General features: G+C 37.4%; 2 protein-coding genes across 2 annotated transcripts in view; both read right to left on the minus strand.

Annotated features, from left to right (window-relative positions):
* Positions 1-275: 275 nt before the first annotated feature.
* On the minus strand, positions 276-3,555 carry cyb5r3 (cytochrome b5 reductase 3). Its single transcript, XM_079622377.1, has 9 exons — positions 3,174-3,555; positions 2,750-2,872; positions 2,581-2,653; positions 2,388-2,494; positions 2,155-2,284; positions 1,963-2,046; positions 1,786-1,871; positions 1,437-1,536; positions 276-1,322 (listed from the first exon to the last, which is right to left on the minus strand). Exons 1-9 carry the CDS (start codon positions 3,189-3,191, stop codon positions 1,150-1,152), a joined length of 894 nt encoding a protein of 297 aa, XP_079478503.1. The 5' UTR covers positions 3,192-3,555; the 3' UTR covers positions 276-1,149.
* A 978-nt stretch (positions 3,556-4,533) lies between these two features.
* The window catches only part of btbd11a (BTB (POZ) domain containing 11a), a 120,901-nt gene continuing 112,162 nt past the window's right edge, over positions 4,534-13,272 (minus strand). The window contains exons 10-17 of the mRNA XM_079622757.1: positions 12,187-12,410; positions 11,060-11,238; positions 10,090-10,195; positions 9,263-9,365; positions 8,538-8,619; positions 8,277-8,345; positions 7,773-7,886; positions 4,534-7,306 (exon numbers count right to left, since the gene is read on the minus strand). Of these exons, the coding sequence (XP_079478883.1) occupies positions 7,085-7,306; positions 7,773-7,886; positions 8,277-8,345; positions 8,538-8,619; positions 9,263-9,365; positions 10,090-10,195; positions 11,060-11,238; positions 12,187-12,410 (1,099 nt within the window). The 3' untranslated portion in view covers positions 4,534-7,084. The remainder of the gene's footprint in view (positions 7,307-7,772; positions 7,887-8,276; positions 8,346-8,537; positions 8,620-9,262; positions 9,366-10,089; positions 10,196-11,059; positions 11,239-12,186; positions 12,411-13,272) is intronic.

Consider the following 13,272-nt stretch of genomic DNA (forward strand, 5'->3'; position numbering starts at 1 on the left):
TTACTCATCCAATAATTCGTTGAGTCGAATAGTTAAAAACACCTGATTCACTCAGCAACAAAACAAGCAAGTAGCCTATATGAGCAAACATTTTAAAATAACCAACACAAAGATTAGCTTCATTTGATTAATTGTTGATGAATAAACATTAAATATTGTTTTTATTGCACATTTCTTGCTTGGAGGCCAATATTTTGCCATTTTAAAGGAATACGATTCTTATAGAGAGCATTTTAGCAGATTAAACAACTTGAAATATTTACTACAAACTACAAAAACAATCAAGAATATACTTTTATTGGTCAATGCAAACTTATTGCAGAAATATGCTTCGGCCATGTAGACAAGCGATGTGAACTGCAAACAGGTCATACACAAAAAGTATAATTGTGGTGAAATAATAAAAAATCTATACTTTTGATTGTAATCATTGAATTCAGCATGTACCGCATTTAGAACTGAATCAAATCTATGCAATATAACAATGTTTTCAGGAAGGCACTTAATAAAGGACAAACCTCTTGATTTGTTCTTAAATTTTTGTTTTGTTTTGACTAATGCTATAACAAGTTTCTCAGATCTAGACAATTAACGGTGTACATTGATCAACACCAGCTCCCACTTACAGAGTGATCCACCTTACAGAGAGATTGCATTAATATGAATAGTGTAAAACTAATGAATGAGCATTAACTTTGATGAACAGCTTGTTGTTGCTGCTAATGTAAAAATGTATAACACAGACACTATTAGCCATCATCAATATTTTTGGATTATTAAAAGATGCATAATTAAGCAAAAATGCAAGTGTAAAGTCACGTTAAATATATTCCATTCCAATCTCATCCTGCATCTGATAATATAATGCAAAAAAAGTAAAGAAAACAACAACACACAACTACTCCATGACTCAATAGCAGATACATCTTTATGCATGCAGAAGTTTCTCAAGAAAACAGTCGGTATATTTATATATAAGCTGAAAAGGTACAGGCATTATAAATACAGATCAGTTAATGTGCAGGTAAAATGTGTAAAAGCCATACAGGCATTTGGCAGGTGGTAGCATGGCTATCACTTTAACTGAAGCTGCACTTGTGTAATGCAGAACTGCTTGCTTTCAGGTGTCACGTCACGGGTGAGACCCTTCTAGAAGGTGAAGCGCCTGTCAATGGAATGGCCCACCTTGTCCAGGCTGGGGTTGGAGGCGAACTGAATCATGGGAGGAGGTCCACACATGAGGACGAGCGTGTCATCTCCGGGTGGAGGAAGGTGGTTCTTCACCATATCCTCACTGATGAAGCCTTGGCTGTATTCCCAACCTACCACACGAAGTTGATTATTGCAACGTGTCACCTTCTGGTTAAATATTAATGTCAACTAAACTGAAGTTGTTCTTTGGCTAAACAGCATCTGCAAAAACAAGATGTTCTTACCGTCTGGAGCCCTGTCGACGGTGTACCACAGCTTGAAACGTGCCGGGTGATTGGCCATGACCTCCTCTAACTCAGGGCGTAGGAGAATGTCTTTTTCTGTCTGTTTGAAGATATGAAAAGTAGTGAGTGGGAATAATTCTTCGTTTTAAATACTTGCCATGATACTTGCAAACAAATTGAACCAGAGAGATGTATTTTTGTCCACAGGAATTACACTCACTTTTCACATGAATATTGTTTTGGTTTATAATTACTACATCTTTTTATCATATGTAAATGTATTCATTATAAACCAAAACTATATACAGACAGACAGACAGACAGGAAATGGGAAAAAAACGTGGCTCACCTGGTTTGCAAAAAGTAAATAGCACACAGTCTCGTCCTTTGGATTTTTCATGATTGCTTGGATTATCTGGAGCATAGGTGTAATGCCTAAAGAAAAGAAAACAAAGATGTACTAACAGAAAAAGTTATTGCGCTCCAAAAACTGATATAATAATAAAAAACACGACAATGTGCTTACCTGTACCACCAGCGATCATGCCAACATGTTTTGCGGTTTTCACCACAGGTTCTGATTTCTTATCAGGGCTGATTGCAAATGATCCTGCAAAAATGTTGATAGTTTAATTCACAATGTGTCAACTTCATTATGAAATTTTCAGTTGCATTCATAGCTTTTCTTTGACTCACAGTGGATTTCAAGACTACAAACCTTTGCCCTTGTAAACCAGCAGCCCACTTGGTCCTCTGAAATCAATTGTGTCACCAATACGAAGGCTCTCCAAATATTGGGACATCTTCCCACCCTCTGGGAATTTTGGATGGACGTTTTTGTAGTATATCTAAAATAAATGAGGCAACAAAATGTTTAAAGTTGAAAAAACTTCAAAGGCATTTTTAATATGAAAATATTTGTGTTACTGTTGTGTGCATTGTATAATATACCTTCACCACCAGATCCACGAAGCCCTTGTCATCATCACTAGACACCGGGGTGTAAGGCCTCACCGCAATGTTGCCATCAATCCTGGCAGACAGGTAGATGTGTTGCCCTACAAATGCAATGATTCAGCATATTACAGTTAGCCAATGACCAATGGTCAAATGCAAAAGTACAGCATATATCTAATGCACTCACCAATAGGAAGTCCAAGAACATGATCAGGTGATTTTAAAGCAAAGCGAAACTTTCTTGTGTCATGGCTAATAATCTAAATAAAAGACAGAAAGAAAGAGTTAAAGCAGCTGATGCAGAGAAAAACTTATCTATGCACAAGTTAAACCATCACATTTTAAAATATCCTCACTTCTTTGTCCACAAGACGCAATGGATACTTCAAATTTGGGTCTTCAAGGGTAATGGCAGGTCTGCTCTTGCCAAAGAGCCTCCGGAGCAAATCAAACACGAACTGAAGGCTGCCAGAGATCAGCTACAAAAATTAAAATAAAACGTCATTTTATAATCATGCAATAACATACCAAATAGGTATGTGACCAAAAATATAACAAAATTATAATGGGCGTGTCCTGCACAAAGGCTAAAAACAAACTGATGTGTGTGTGATGCACAGAGAATGTCAACAAACTGGATAAAATTAACATTCTTTCAATTCATGCAACATATGTTATAATGAGATACCAGTATGCTAAGGTGTCAAGATACAGTTGCGTGCAGCAAAAAAATGCATATTATGGAATAAAGACGCATTTATTTAATATACAGATACTCACGTTGAAGATGAAGGACATTTTCTCCTGCAGTGCTTACAGAGACTCTATCAAGTAACGAAGACGGATAATTATAACACTTACAGGAAAATAATAACTTTACTAGAAAGTTAGCTGCCTGCTTGTCAAAACGACAATCTCTTCCTGGAATGGGAGGAGATAACTGCTAGTGACGTCGTTACGTTAAGCTTCGAAACATTCCGTAAACGAGGCTTCGATACGCCATAACTGTATCGAAACGTTTTGACATATCAATGGTTCAGCTCACACATGAACCCGTGTCTAACCCATAGACTTAAAAAAAAAAACATAGATATATACGACCTATGGTGTCAACGCAGTTTGTGCGTATGTGCTATTCATCCGTTGACCACCAGACGGCGACAACGTCAAAATAATATTTGATCTTAAACTAAATAAAGACATTTTTATAATGCATGCAGAAGAATTTCGTTGTCAAGTGATAAATTTAATGGCTAAATCGTTCCCAATAAAGGATATGCTACAGGTAAAAGAAAATTGACAATCAGTTAAAATATATATCAGGTGAAGGTTGTATTAAATAGTTTAATCGCATGTCAACGTAATGCTTGATTAAACTTGCTTAATTTAGCCTACTTCTTATTGCTGCCTTCCAATACAATTTTGAGGTTGGATTTTGCAGTTAAAATCCAAATGGTTACTAATTCCCCCATTTGCTCACACGTAATTTTAGTGCAAATAATGTAAAATGTGCACTGTATAATATAGGCTAAACACATTTTTTTAAATAAAATGACAAATTTAGCCCAAAGAAACACGAAATGTTATTATCGTTAGCTTAATAAACTTGTATGAAATTCTCAAATAGGTGGTGCCATTTAGAAAGTACAAGTTATTGCACATTTCCCCCATATTTGACATTGCATACTTCATATTTTACTTTAATGTTTGTATTGAAATATTTTATATTCTACCAATGATACAACTGTGCTAGATGTTAAGTTTTGTGATCACTACGATATGAGGTTTTAACAGTGATTAAAATATGCATTTTATGTGTGGGAATGGTTAAGTTTTATATATATATATATATATTGTCATTGGGCTAGTTTTGTTGCACAGACCTGGCAACCCTATTGTACTGTAGTTTATAAAAATCTGGAAACACTCAAAATAACATTTATGTTTTCTGCTAAGTTTCCATTTGGGCATATAACAGGTAAACGCACCAATAGTCTTCCAAAAAGGCTTAGCAACTTCATCTCTAGCTAACCTCTTCACATGTTGAGGACAAAATATCACCCACACTCTCACTGAAGTGACAAACAAGCTCTGTTGAACACACAATCCAAGAACACATGTGCCAATCAATCAAGACTCGACAGTTTATCACAGAAATTTATTGACGACCCAACACAGTGGTCAATCGTGGTCATTTCTATTGACTGTACACAAATGCATGTCATTGAACAACTGTACTGTAGCACAAGTGTAACATTCTTGTTTTTTCGATTGTTAAACTCAACCACGTCCCTTATATTTACACCAAGTTCTATAGATATTTCTCTATATATCTTTTGTACAATGTACAATGTTTCAATCAGGTGAAATAATAAGAGCAAACAAATTCTGTTAGACTCTGATCCAGCCAAAGCATGCAGGTTTTTGTCTAAAGTGTGCCTTAGTGGAGACCGAAGAGTTAAAGCATGTTTAACAGCCTTGAAGCAGAAAAAAAAAGCTGAAGCCAAGAAACACAGAGCAAGTCTCTTTTTATGTGGGGAGGTTTACAGCTTTTACGAACACTTCATGACATTGGCCTCTGCTTTACATTTGGCTACATGGAGAAGCATCCATGCTAAGCACAAGTAGTAGGAGAGCACTGACCTTGCATGGACATATTTGTGTCAAGTATTGCTTTTACAAATCTTTTATTTTTATTTTTTTTTAACTGTGAACACAAATGGTGGGGTTTGCTGAGAACATTGCAACTAAGCAGGTCCGATCTTCAAAATGACATGAACATGATTGATCCTTGTCTGTTTTTGTGTTCGCTTTTGTCAAAGCAATGACATTTTGCAAAGAACATACTGTAGATACAGTTACATTATGACTTCTTATCACAAAATAGCAGACAGGGATTGCACAATAAATGTACTTTGTAAGAAAATAAAGTAACTATACTAAGTTTCTTTAAAATAAAATCTTCACAGTTTTAAATTATTTGCATCATGATATTGTCAGCTACATATCAGTAAACTATGTATTTCAATTGTTCATTTTAAATTTAGTTATAATCCAACCTTTCATTTTACATGAGGATGTTCATAACCAAGTTATTCCATTACATACATGAAATATAAATCATACAACAAAACAGGACTCTTGGAGAGCACTACCAGCACGTCATGCGTACTTAATCATATAGTCACTTCTCATGTGTGCCGATAAATGAAGTATTTGGTGAGATTTTGATGTAATTTCCAGATAGTCTTTGGATGAAATGTCATAAATATAAATCTGTTACTTTGGGTTCAGCCTGGTCAATAAAATCTTCTACTGGGAACACTATACGTCCAGTACAGTTCCTAACTTACCAACATCCTGAAGGGTTACAGACAAACACAGGTAAAACCAGAACATGCACACTAAAAACAGCTTGTTTTGAGCTGGCTTCACATTTTTCACATTGAACAAAAGCAGTGCAGCAGGTGAGGACTGGGGATTTGTACATTGGGCCACGAAGGTAGCGACCAGTGCAATGGCATCTTTCATAACACGATTTAGACAGACTCGCAAGCAACGAAGACCTCAAATGACCGTAGAGGCCTGCACACATGGGCATTAGTAAATAATTCTGCATCCACTAAAGGGAAATGAGCTCCTGTTTTTTTGTGTATTTTACAAAAGTTCCAGACTGCAGAGGACCCATGCAGATTATTCAACACAGATCGTTGGTTACATGACCTCAAGGCAAAGATGAACTGCTCAGTTTTAAGTGTACTAAGCACAGTGGTAGATTGGAGGGTCATTAAAACGTGTGGGCTGAAACGAATAGCTCAGGACTGACGCACTTGTGGACACGATGAACATTTGGTGAGAAGTATAAACTAAAAGAAACAACTCAAATAAGTTTAGTCTACTGGGATAATTTACGTTGGATCAAAAGACTGAAGGTAGCAAATCCCTATTCCTTAAAACCGCAAAGCTTTAAACACAAGTGCTAGGATTTAAACAGCCGGCATATCATTGTTCTGTGACACAAATACCAAAAGTTGTAGTTGGATGTGAGTATTATTAAGTATATAAAACACCTCGGTTTTAAAACTCTACACCGAGTGGATGTTTTTGTCCAACTTGAAAACAAATGCTTAGGAACTTGATGGCAGCATCACCTACCGAACTTAACATGCATTGTTGGCTTAGCGTTTAGTGTCGCTTGGAGAGAATGTTACACAAATTCAGGGTTCAGAAGGCAGGCTAACAATATTACATCAATTGGAGAGTGATATAACTGTGTGTTACTAAAACTGTCCACAGCGGTTAGCATGGTGACAGTTCCACCTAAAAATGAAACTGACCCAATCCACATGCATCGCCGAGGCAGTAATGACATCAGAAGCCATGGTTTCCCTGGGCACTATCATTGGTTGGGGCGTGATTAGCTTGTCACAATGTTGCTAGAATGTTTCCACAACGTAGCGTAGCCCTTGGAATGGTATGAGCTCAGCAGGCTGACGTTTCTGCAACGTTGTGGGGATGTTAGCCTGTGGACTAAAACCCATCTCTTGGCCTTCCCTACAGTTCATCCCGTCGGGCAGGTGCTTGTCATGTCGGCGGTGATGTTTGAAATGTCTCCAAGTGGTTGGCACACAATAATGGAGCTCTTGATGAAACCGCTGTAAGGAACAGTTGGCATGAGAATGGAGAACGTGTCACACGACGGAGCCCTTGGAGGTTGAGAGATGGATGGAGCGGATGCGCAGGGCCAGGGTTCTCTCGAGGTCATGGAGGACGTCGTAGGACGGGCCTGGACCGGGGCTCTCCGCAGGAACCTCATACAGCAGCTGCTTAAAGTTCTCCAGCTCGATCAGGAGCACCATGTTCTTCAGGAAGTAGCCCTCGATGAAGGCTGCCAGCTCCAAGGCCCCCAAGAACTGAGGATGTGTGGGACGTAATGACAATGTGAGACACTATTCTTCAGTCTGAGTTAATGTCTTGTCATTTTTCCTTAATAATATTGTATACAAAGCCCTGCTAAGGTACACAGGATCCAAACCATGAAGTACTATAACATAATGTACCACAATTCTTGCCTAAATATTCACACAGATACTTAATCTGTATATTTCTAAAGACTCAAAACAAGCAGAGCAAATTAAGCTGCTGACATTTACACAGAGAGACAAGCAATTATTAAAACAGGTCGCATTCTAGTTGGCATGATATATTTGTCTAATCAATGTTATTAACCTCATAAATATGCAAATAAAATGTTAATCCAGGGTTTTACAAACATACAGTGTACAATCTCTGATCCTGACAACACATCAAATAACGAATCTAGGGAAATGTATAAATAAAAGTGCTATAGAATGACATATACATGAATGTTTCTTGTACCTTGGCATGTTTGTATATGTCCACGCAGGTGTCGGTGGTGATGTTCTTGGAGCAGATGATTTCACAGTGTCTTTGGAGAGCCTCAAGTTGGAAGAATTTGGCTGAAGACAGGAGCTTTGAAGCAGAGGGACTGTTAATGAGCCAAACTCATCAAGCTTTCAGGTTTATAACGATCAAGAGCAATCGCTTAATTAGGTTTAAAATACATAAACATTTATCAAAATTTCTGCTGCAGTTCTACGTGCAAGAGAGCCTCCATCTGCTAAAGATAAATGAGAGATTGCATATAGATTTTTTTCCTCAAAGTGTTTTCCGATAAGTACGGCATGAGAAATCTCCCGTACGCCATCAGCCGTAATTCATTCATTCATCACATTCAACATCATCTCAAGTCATTAATCATTAAGTCATCATTAGTGTGTGGGTGCCATGGTGATGAAAAAAGGGTTTAGGGTAGCAGGAATTATGAGCATAAAGGAGGAAAGAGAAGATAATATTTAATACCTCCATAATTTCAGTGTTCCTGATGTGCAGTGACTCAGTGCCGCCACAGTAGAGGTACTGCATTACCAGCTGAAACACACAAAAATGTTCTCAAACTTCTAAGAAACATTTTAAGACAGACGCTTAGCACTTGTCACAAATGTACAGACGTATTTTGTCACTAAGCCGAACTGTGTTGACAGAGAAGGGAATTACGGTAGCGCGGTTTGACTGTAATACCACATGAGTTTGAGTGGGATTTATGAATCAGAAGACTCCAACCTGAAAAATGTTGTACTTGACATGACTGATCTCGATGCACGTGTTCTCAGCTGCGGGTCTGTTAGAGAGCAGAGACTTAAACCTGCATGTCAGAAAGAGGTAAAGAGAAACATTAACTTCCTTTAAGTGCTGTATTATTACTAAATCAATTATTTATAGAGCTCAGTAAAAACATTTAGATTTTATATTGTGTGGCTGTAAGATATTCTGAATTGCAAACAGGATATGATGTCATGTCAATTAATGCAAATGAATTCATGAATATGAATTAGCTCATGCTGACATTAAATCCTAGACCAGCGAGTCCCTTTGCATGAATTAATATCCTTGCAAACCTTGCAGATTTGGAGATTTGTTATTTGCAGATTTGTTATCTTGAGATGAATTAGTAGTACCAATTTCCAAGATGGCAAAATCGAAATGTCAACCATTTAGATATTTCTATATATCTATATATTGTTAATTTCATACAGAACATATAGATTTTTCATATATATATATAATTTTAAATGGGCTATTTCTACATACATTTTAAGTTTACTCTTTTGCCATTTTTATTCTTTTCATGAGCACAAATGACCTTGTTTGAAATAACATCAGGTGCTAAAACTTCAGTGAATTATAGACCATATTAGAAAAGTGCTTTTAATGTGAGCCAACTAATTTGAAAGTGTGTGCTAAAAGTAAAGAACCGACATCCCGAGTTCTGCCGCTTCAAGACATACCTTGCTGAGGCAGTGAAGAGCAGCACTTTATGGGCATAAAAGGGCTTTCCTTCCACCAGAAACGTCACGTCAGACATCTCTTTATTGTTGAGAAAGTGTGGATCTGTAGGATGTAACAAATCAAATGATGAAGTCCCCAAGTCAGAGACGCAATATTACACAACACTGATCACACAAGGTTCTTCATTATTTAGCAGTAGTGGCTTGTCTTGTGTTTGACAGGCTGTCATCAACACATTAAATGAAAGAGCATGAAAGATGTCTGTTTTATAATTCTATACCTGGCAATAGCTTAACCAAAGCCTAGGTGGCACTAGTGCTCCTCCAAAACTTGAGAATCAAATGAAATTTAACTAAAATTGTTGTCTCCTGACTGAAACTGTCCTTGTGACACTGTAGTTTGACTAATGGAGCTCAGTGCATGGATTTAACAAGCTTCACCAATTAACTCCAGATAAATTTGAATCCTTGTGCAGCACAAGTTGATTTGGCATTTTCTAATGATCTGAATAGACACATTCAGTGTTATGTCCATAACACAAAAGTTAGTTTTGGTTGTCTAATTATTTTTCCTATTAGCGGAGCAAAAACAGACAAAATGACTGGCCATATTGTGCCTAAAAAGTAAGTTACTCTACTTTAAATTCTTGTTTATAGAACTGTTGTTTGCCAGTATTTTTGCTGATGTGCTGAATAGCAGCATGCCAAACACTCTAGCTTGTTTGATTCTGTTCAATTATTTATATTGTTAGTAATGTAGAGGCAGAGCAGAAAGGAAGTCCCTTTTAAAGGCGAACTTAACAAGACGGTGCCACTGACATACTCACCCAAACGTGACGTTTGCTTCCTTTTGATCTCTGTGAGTTTGGGGATTGGGAAAGGCCCGTAGCATTGGGTAAAGATTACTGACAGCTGCTGGCTGATCACCTCGTTCTGTAGATCACACAAACACACACGGTCTGGTTAGACCCTAAATTCTGTTTTCTAAAAGTGAAACGCATCCAAGCCTACGGTAATAGCAACGCGGCACTTGTGATGAGCTCTGTAATGAGAGGATTTATCATGTTAATTACAGGGAAAGCTGGAACTGGTGTGGCTGACGTTGATTGCCTGTTTGCTCAGAGACAGGGACTGACACGCAGTGATAACAATAATGCAGAGACTTACGAGGGACATTAAAATCTAAATAGTGTTGCAAATAATTTAAAGCGTAAAATGACAACAAGACTGCACTGTAATATTATAGAGAGTAAAACATAAGCTACTAAACTATTAAAACAGTTGTTGTTAAAGGGATAGTTCACCCAAAAAAGAAAATTCTGTCATAATCTACTCACCCTTAAGTTGTTCTAAACCTGCATGAGTTTCTTTGTTCTGTTGAACACAATGTGGGTTACCAAACTGGTCCCCACTGACTTTCATAGTATGAAAAAAAAAAAAAAAATGAAATTACCATGGAAGTTTCCGACATTCTTCAAAATATCTTATTTTATGTTCAACAGAACAAAGGAAACGCATACAGGTTTATAAAAACTAAATGGTGTGTAAATTATGACAGAATTTTCTTTTTGGGGTGAAATATCCCTTTAATTTCAATAAAATATTCAAAGAAAAACTAATATCAATTTCAAAAGCACATAAAAAATAACACTGATGGCAGACAGGAGGAGTGTATTGGCTCTGAATCGATACACTTCACCTAGATTAAAACACTATGAATCTCCTGATATGATCAGGAAGTACCGGTAAAAAACGACTGATACCGGCTCAGGCTGTAATAAAGCATTGAGAACAGACCTTGCTGGCTCGAAGGATCTGGAACATGAGTGGCAGTCCGTGCGTGATAAGTTCCTCTGTGTACTCGTCTTCTTTAATGCAGCTGAAGTCCTTCAGCAGGCCTTGGATCAGCGGCCGCCGCTGCTGCACGAAACACGTCCGCAGGGACTCCAGCCACGTGTGCAGGGTCCACGGCACGCCTGCATATGGAATCCATATATCAATTATATTCACTTCATAATCGATCTGTCGTGTCCATCGATCTGTCAATCCCCTGTAAGGAATACTAATGCAATGCATATTGCAACTACACTACACAAAAAATTGGGGGTCGGTAAGAATTTTTCATGTTTTTGAAAGAACACAGAATAAAAGGAAGGGATACACCGGTAAAAAACACACATAAAACAGTAATATTGAATGATTGCAACTTTAAATATCTGTTTTCTATTTTAAATTATAATTTATTCCCGTGATGGCAAAGCTGAATTTTCTTCAGTTTCGTGATCCTTCAGAAATCAATATAATATGCTGATTTGGTGCTCAAGACATATCTTCTTATTATCAATGTTGAAAACAGCTGTGCTAACTAATATGTTTGTGGAAACTATCATACATGTTTTCTAGATTCGTTGATGAATAGAAAGTTCAAAAGATCAGCAATTATGGAAATCTTTTATAACATTATAAATGTCTTTACTGTCACTTTTAATCCATTTAATGCATCCTTGCTGAATATTCTTTCATAACAAAAACCTTACTGACCCCAAACTTTTGATCGGTAGTGCAAATACTGTCTTTTAGTAGATAAATATGGTGCACAATGATAATGACAGGCAGAAAAAAATACACACAAAATATCATGGGTATCTAGCAACTAAGGGCCTCAAACATCTTTCAAAGAGTGTCTTTCAAAGATTTGATGCCACTAACCTGGTAAACTTTGGGAAGCGATTAGTTCAGCCTCAAAAATGAGCATTATAGTAGTGGATTGATAAAAAGAAAATGGACTTTTTACCTTCACGAGTAAGATTGGAAATGGGTCATTTTTATGTGCAATGCGCATCAGAGGCTGAGACTAATCGCTGCGTGACAGAAGTGAGCCAAGCGGTAGATGTCTGTGGTAATCGTGCAGTGTTTTTACTAACCCAGGCTGCGGATGTCTATGGTAATGTCCACATGGCCGTGTTCGGCACTGTGGTACATGGCCTCGCGGAGGGCTCTTAGTTTGGCCTTGCCTGTCCGGAGGGTGCCTTCGTTCTGTGGTGCTCTCCTCTCTACGACCTCGGTGCCCTCAGCTAGGATCTCCTCCAGAGACAGCACGTCCCCCTTGTCCTTTTCCACCTGGGACAGAAGCTTCCGGAACACGTTCCTGCAGGAGCAAGTGCACGTAACAAACTCGCTCAGGTATGTATACTCAAAGGAATAGCTCACTCCATTACTCACCCTCATGAGCTTGACACACACACACGTACACACACACACACACACACACACACACACACGCACACGCACACACACAGCTTATACACTAACATTCCAAAGTTATTCAGTTATTTTGAATTTCTATTCATCAGAGAATCCTGAAAAAAATGTATCATGGTTTACACAAACGTTCAGAACGTTCGGCACCAAATCATCGATTAAATCAATGATTTCTAAAAGATAATGTGTAACTGAAGACTGGAGTAATGGATTATGAAAATTCAGCTTTGCCATCAAAGGAATAACTTACATTTATTAATATGAAATATATTACAATAGAAAACAGTTATTTTAAATTGAAATAATATTTTACAATGTTACTGTTTTAATGTATTTTTTATTAAATAAATGCAGCCTTGGTGAGCATAAGATATTATTTTCAAAAACAATTAAATTTCTTTTTACGTTTGTACATTAGTATAAGTTCAGAACGTCATGACTTTTTGTGTAAAGTAAAGATTGACTTGTTTTCAAAAGCAAAAACACTGTCATAATCTGACTTGTTATATACAAAGCCATTAGCCATGGAGGATTACTTGCGTGCAATCAGTGGATTGATGAGTACAAAGTGTTTGAAAAAAGAACATCTATGAAATACTGTGAGCGCTTCTTTATGACTTCCATTTATCAATGCATTCCAATGTGTTTTTCTTCTCTGCTTTGCCGCATTTTCTTGTCTTTGTAAACTCATTTACTTTCATAAAAGTACCAGTGCTCTACAGCTGATCTAATATGCATAAACAACCAAT

The sequence above is a fragment of the Phoxinus phoxinus genome (genome assembly GCF_949152265.1).
Source record: "Phoxinus phoxinus genome assembly, chromosome: 9".
NCBI lineage: Eukaryota > Metazoa > Chordata > Actinopteri > Cypriniformes > Leuciscidae > Phoxinus > Phoxinus phoxinus.